This window comes from Hyperoodon ampullatus (genome assembly GCF_949752795.1).
Source record: "Hyperoodon ampullatus genome assembly, chromosome: 17".
In the NCBI taxonomy this organism is placed as follows: domain Eukaryota; kingdom Metazoa; phylum Chordata; class Mammalia; order Artiodactyla; family Ziphiidae; genus Hyperoodon; species Hyperoodon ampullatus.
Window position 1 is genome coordinate 38,352,654 of NC_136930.1, and position 6,873 is coordinate 38,359,526.

At 41.8% G+C, this 6,873-nt stretch overlaps 1 protein-coding gene across 3 annotated transcripts in view; it reads left to right on the forward strand.

The window, feature by feature from the left end:
- NDUFAF6 (NADH:ubiquinone oxidoreductase complex assembly factor 6) overlaps positions 1 to 6,438 on the forward strand; it is a gene marked incomplete at its 5' end in the record, with an annotated part of 43,744 nt that extends 37,306 nt beyond the window's left edge. For all 3 annotated transcript variants that reach the window (XM_079722309.1, XM_079722307.1, XM_079722308.1), the window contains one exon: positions 6,295 to 6,438. In XM_079722309.1, the coding sequence (XP_079578435.1) occupies positions 6,295 to 6,423 (129 nt within the window). In that variant the 3' untranslated portion in view covers positions 6,424 to 6,438. The remainder of the gene's footprint in view (positions 1 to 6,294) is intronic.
- Between the last annotated feature and the right edge of the window lie 435 nt (positions 6,439 to 6,873).

A 6,873-nucleotide genomic window follows, 5' to 3' on the forward strand; every position in this document is an offset into this window, starting at 1 on the left:
CTTTCTGTTTTTGTGCCAGTACCATACTGTCTTGATTACTGTAGCTTTGTAGTATAGTCTGAAGTCAGGGAGCCTGATTCCTCCAGCTCCATTTTTCGTTCTCAAGATTGCTTTGGCTATTCGGGGTCTTTTGTGTTTCCATACAAATTGTGAAATTTTTTGTTCTAGTTCTGTGAAAAATGCCAGTGGTAGTTTGATAGGGATTGCATTGAATCTGTAGATTGCTTTGGGTAGTAGAGTCATTTTCACAATGTTGATTCTTCCAATCCAAGAACATGGTACATCTCTCCATCTATTTGTATCATCTTTAATTTCTTTCATCAGTGTCTTATATTTTCTGCATACAGGTCTTTTGTCTCCTTAGGTAGGTTTATTCCTAGATATTTTATTCTTTTTGTTGCAATGGTAAATGGGAGTGTTTCCTTGATTTCACTTTCAGATTTTTCATCATTAGTATATAGGAATGCCACAGATTTCTGTGCATTAATTTTGTATCCTGCAACTTTACCAAATTCATTGATTAGCTCTAGTAGTTTTCTGGTAGCATCTTTAGGATTCTCTATGTATAGTATCACGTCATCTGCAAACAGTGACAGCTTTACTTCTTCTTTTCCGATTTGGATTCCTTTTATTTCCTTTTCTTCTCTGATTGCTGTCGCTAAAACTTCCAAAACTATGTTGAATAAGAGTGGTGAGAGTGGGCAACCTTGTCTTGTTCCTGATCTCAGTGGAAATGGTTTCAGTTTTTCACCATTGAGGACGATGCTGGCTGTGGCTTTGTCATATATGGCCTTTATTATGTTGAGGAAAGTTCCCTCTATGCCTACTTTCTGCAGGGTTTTTATCATAAATGGGTGTTGAATTTTGTCAAAAGCTTTCTCTGCATCTATTGAGATGATCATATGGTTTTTCTCCTTCAATTTGTTAATATGGTGTATCACATTGATTGATTTGCGTATATTGAAGAATCCTTGCATTCCTGGAATAAACCCCACTTGATCATGGTGTATGATCCTTTTAATGTGCTGTTGGATTCTGTTTGCTAGTATTTTGTTGAGGATTTTTGCATCTATGTTCATCAGTGATATTGGCCTGTAGTTTTCTTTCTTTGTGACATCCTTGTCTGGTTTTGGTATCAGGGTGATGGTGGCCTCGTAGAATGAGTTTGGGAGTGTTCCTCCCTCTGCTATATTTTGGAAGAGTTTGAGAAGGATAGGTGTTAGCTCTTCTCTAAATGCTTGATAGAATTCGCCTGTGAAGCCATCTGGTCCTGGGCTTTTGTTTGTTGGAAGATTTTTAATCACAGTTTCAATTTCAGTGCTTGTGATTGGTCTGTTCATATTTTCTATTTCTTCCTGATTCAGTCTTGGCAGGTTGTGCATTTCTAAGAATTTGTCCATTTCTTCCAGGTTGTCCATTTTATTGGCATAGAGTTGCTTGTAATAATCTCTCATGATCTTTTGTATTTCTGCAGTGTCAGTTGTTACTTCTCCTTTTTCATTTCTCATTCTATTGAGTTGAGTCTTCTCCCTTTTTTTCTTGATGAGTCTGGCTAATGGTTTATCAATTTTGTTTATCTTCTCAAAGAACCAGCTTTTAGTTTTATTGATCTTTGCTATCGTTTCCTTCATTTCTTTTTCATTTATTTCTGATCTGATTTTTATGATTTCTTTCCTTCTGCTAACTTTGGGATGTTTTTGTTCTTCTTTCTCTAATTGCTTTAGGTGCAAGGTTAGGTTGTTTATTCGAGATGTTTCCTGTTTCTTAAGGTGGGATTGTATTGCTATAAACTTCCCCCTTAGAACTGCTTTTGCTGCGTCCCATAGGCTTTGGGTCATCGTGTCTCCATTGTCATTTGTTTCTAGGTATTTTTAAATTTCCTCTTTGATTTCTTCAGTGATCACTTCGTTATTAAGTAGTGTATTGTTTAGCCTCCATGTGTTTGTATTTTTTACAGTTCTTTTCCTGTAATTGATATCTAGTCTCATAGCATTGTGGTCAGAAAAGATACTTGATACAATTTCAATTTTCTTAAATTTACCAAGGCTTGATTTGTGACCCAAGATATGATCTATCCTGGAGAATGTTCCATGAGCACTTGAGAAAAATGTGTATTCTGTTGTTTTTGGATGGAATGTCCTATAAATATCAATTAAGTCCATCTTGTTTAATGTATCATTTAAAGCTTGTGTTTCCTTATTTATTTTCATTTTGGATGATCTGTCCATTGGTGAAAGTGGGGTGTTAAAGTCCCCTACTATGATTGTGTTACTGTCGATTTCTCCTTTTATGGCTGTTAGTATTTGCCTTATGTATTGAGGTGCTCCTACGTTTGGTGCATAAATATTTACAATTGTTATATCTTCTTCTTGGATCGATCCCTTGATCATTATGTAGTGTCCTTCTTTGTCTCTTCTAGTAGTCTTTATTTTAAAGTCTATTTTGTCTGATATGAGAATTGCTACTCCAGCTTTCTTTTGGTTTCCATTTGCATGGAATATCTTTTTCCATCCCCTTACTTTCAGTCTGTATGTGTCTCTAGGTCTGAAGTGGGTCTCTTGTAGACAGCATATATATGGGTCTTGTTTTTGTATCCATTCAGCCAATCTGTGTCTTTTGGTGGGAGCATTTAGTCCATTTACATTTAAGGTAATTATCGATATGTATGTTCCTATTCCCATTTTCTTAATTGTTTTGGGTTCGTTATTGTAGGTCTTTTCCTTCTGTTGTGTTTCTTGCCTAGAGAAGTTCCTTTAGCATTTGTTGTAAAGCTGGTTTGGTGGTGCTGAACTCTCTCAGCTTTTGCTTGTCTGTAAACGTTTTAATTTCTCCATCAAATCTGAATGAGATCCTTGCTGGGTAGAGTAATCTTGGTTGCAGGTTTTTCTCCTTCATCACTTTAATTATGTCCTGCCACTCCCTTCTGGCTTGTAGAGTTTCTGCTGAGAGATCAGCTGTTATCCTGATGGGGATTCCCTTGTGTGTTATTTGTTGTTTTTGCCTTGCTGCTTTTAATATGATTTCTTTGTGTTTAATTTTTGACAGTTTGATTAATATGTGTCTTGGCGTATTTCTCCTTGGATTGATTCTGTATGGGACTCTCTGTGCCTCCTGGACTTGATTAACTATTTCCTTTCCCATATTAGGGAAGTTTTCAACTATAATCTCTTCAAATATTTTCTCAGTCCCTTTCTTTTTCTCTTCTTCTTCTGGAACCCCTATAATTCGAATGTTGGTGCATTTAATGTTGTCCCAGAGGTCTCTGAGACTGTCCTCTGTTCTTTTCATTCTTTTTTCTTTATTTTGCTCTGCATTAGTTATTTCCACTATTTTATCTTCCACCTCACTTATCCGTTCTTCTGCCTCAGTTATTCTGCTATTGATCCCATCTAGAGTATTTTTTATTTCATTTATTGTGTTTTTAATCGATGCTTGATTCATCTTTAGTTCTTCTAGGTCCTTGTTAACTGTTTCTTGCATTTTGTCTATTCTATTTCCAAGATTTTGGATCTGGGAAATAGAATCTTGGATCATCTTTACCATCATTATTCAGAATTCTTTTTCAGGTAGACTGCCTATTACCTCTTCATTTGTTAGGTCTGGTGGGTTTTTATCTTGCTCCTTCTCCTGCTGTGTGTTTTTCTGTCTTCTCATTTTGCTTATGTTACTGTGTTTGGGGTCTCCTTTTTGCAGGCTGCAGGTTCGTAGTTCCTGTTGTTTTTGGTGTCTGTCCCCAGTGGCTAAGGTTGGTTTAGTGGGTTGTGTAGGCTTCCTGGTGGTGGGGACTAGTGCCTGTGTTCTGGTGGATGAGGCTGGATCTTGTCTTTCTGGTGGGCAGGTCCACGTCTGGTGGTGTGTTTTGGGGTGTCTGCGGACTTTTTATGATTTTAGGCCACCTCTCTGCTAATGGGTGGCGTTGTGTTCCTGTCTTGCTAGTTGTTTGGCATAGGGTGTCCAGCACTGTAGCTTGCTGGTCGTTGAGTGAAGCTGGGTGCTGGTGTTGAGATGGAGATCTCTGGAAGATTTTCGACGTTCGATATTATGTGGAGCTGGGAGGTCTCCTGTGGACTAGTGTCCTGAAGTTGGCTCTCCCACCTCAGAGGCACAGCACTGACTCCTGGCTCCTCAATTTGGGATGATTTGTTGTCTATTCATGTATTCCACAGATGCAGAGTACATCAAGTTGATTGTGGAGCTTTAATCCGCTGCTTCTGAGGCTGCTGAGAGAGGTTTCCCTTTCTCTTCTTTGTTCTCACAGCACCTGGGTCTCAGCTTTGGATTTGGCCCCGCCTCTGCGTGTAGGTCGCCGGAGGGCGTCTGTTCTTCGCTCAGACAGGACAGGGTTAAAGGAGCAGCCTCTTCGGGGACTCTGGCTCCCTCAGGCCGGGCGGGAGGGAGGGGCACGGAGTGCGGGGCGAGCCTGCAGTGGCAGAGGTCGGCGTGACGTTGCACTAGCCCGAGGCGCGCCGTGTATTCTCCCAGGGAAGCCGCCCATGGATCCCGGGACCCCGGCAGTGGCGGCCTGAACAGGCTCCCGGAAGGGCGGTGTGGACAGTGACTTGCGCTCGCACACAGGCTTCTTGGCGGCGGCAGCAGCAGCCCCAGCGTCCCACGCCCGTCTCTGGGCTCCGCGCTTTCAGTCGTGACTCGCGCCCGTCTGTGGAGCCCCTTTAAGCAGCGCTCTTAATCCCCTCTCCTCGCGCACCAGGAAACGAAGCGGGCAGAAAAAGTCTCTTGCCTCTTCGGCAGCTCCAGCGTTTTCCCGGACTCCCTCCCGGCTAGCTGTGGCACATTAGCCCCCTTCAGGCTGAGTTCTCGCCGCCAGCCCCAGTCCTCTCCCTGCGCTCTGACCGAAGCCCGAGCCTCAGCTTCCAGCGCCGCCCGCCCCGGCGGGCGAGCAGACAAGCCTCTCGGGCTGGTGAGTGCCGCTCGGCACCGCTCCTCTGTGCGGGAATCTCTCCGCTTTGCCCTACCCAGGTATGTGGGGAGTTTCTTGCCTTTTGGGAGGTCTGGGGTCTTCTGCCAGCGTTCAGTAGGTGTTCTGTAGGAGTTGTTCCACGTGTAGCTGTATTTCTGGTGTATCCATGGGGAGGAAGGTGATCTCCGCGTCTTACTCTTCCACCATCTTACCCGGAAGTCTCGGCAGGCGGATTCTTAACCACTGTGCCACCAGGGAAGTTCCTTAGGTTTTTTTTTTTTTTTTTGAGCTGTATAAAAATGGATCATTTTCTGTTTATGTCTTCTGGGTTACACACACACACACAGAGTGTTTCTAAGATTTATCCATATTATTGCATCTAGCTACATTTATTTCATGGCAGCTTAATATTTCATTGTGTGAACATTTATTTTTTTGTCAAAGAACTTCTGGATTGTTTCCAGTTTTTTTGCATCTGTGTACATTAATGCACATGTTTGTTGCTGTACATATATATAAGTGCAGGGTTTCAAAAGTAGAGAATGAATTTGTTTGTAGGTACACTCATCCGTTTATAGTGTATAGAAGTCTGGGAGAACACACAATCCTTTGGACAAACATGCTCTCTGTGGGTCACACAGGTTGCGCTGCAGAACTCTAGGGGGAGCTGTGTACGTGGGCTGAGAAGGCGGTGGGGCCGCTTCACACTGTGCAGGGCAAAAGTAGGTGGCTTCTCTGTTTAATAAAAATTTACAAATTAATAAGATTGAAAAGCATAAAGAGCACTGCCCATCATCAGTGTTTTCCATCCTGGCCCCCGGTCCCAGAGAAATCTTTGTCAAGTTTTGTGTGATGGGGGGAGCATGGTGTGACGTTCATAGGGACCTGTGATTGTTCTCCCTGGTTGCAAATTGTTTTCCAGCAAGAACATGGACACCCTTTAAACTTTTTCACAAAATAATTTTTTAAAGAAACAACTTGAGCTCCCCCTCATGGCACTGTGTGTTTCTGTGTGTGTAGCGGGGGGTGGGTTCATTTTCCTCAAATGAAACACCCCTTTTTATTCTACAGAATCTAGTAATAAGGCCTGGCAAATAATTTCTCTTTCACATTTTGACCAGAACACTAAATTATGATCAGAATTGGCTTGATGTTTCTAGTACTAGATCTGTGACATAGTTTTACTGGCTTCATAGAAAACTTCGTAGAAGATGTCTTTATTCTCTCTCTCTTTTAAAATTTTCATTTACATTCTTAGTATGTAGAAGACCATCTCAGGAAAACTAAAATAGCCTTAATACCTGCTGGGTTTGTTTTTGTTTCTTTTAGAGACTTAATCATTCTGTGATCTAGTGACCATTATTCTCTTTTTTCAGGTTGCTCTGGAGGACTATTTAAAGAAAATTCAACAAGTGGATTTTGATATATTCCACCCATCTTTACAGCAGAAGAATACTTTACTTCCATTATCTTTGTATATTCAGTCATGGAGAAAAAGATATTAAAATAATTTCATGGCACTGATATTTACTTTTATTAGTTTTACCAAAGTGTACTAGTTTAGGGTTCTTGTTTACAAACAACAGGAACTGTTTACATAAGGAGAAAATTCACTTATTGGATGAGTGTGTAGGTCACAGAATTAATGAGAAGTTGCTGTGGGGCCGTGATGCCCAGATTCTGCTGCAGGCACCGCCCTTGTCACAGCAGCCCAGACAGTGTCTGCTGTGCCATCCCTTCAGAGTCCGAGCCCCAGGAGGGAGTATCGTTTTAGCTATGCTTAGGCTGCAGGCCATGCTTCAGCCACCAGAGGGCAGGGGGAAGCACGTCTCCTCCCATCCTCACCCTTAGAGAAGAATGGGGAAGGGGCTCAGGAAGTACTAGGTAGGTTTATTCCTAGATATTTTATTCTTTTTGTTGCAATGGTAAATGGGAGTGTTTTCTTGATTTCACTT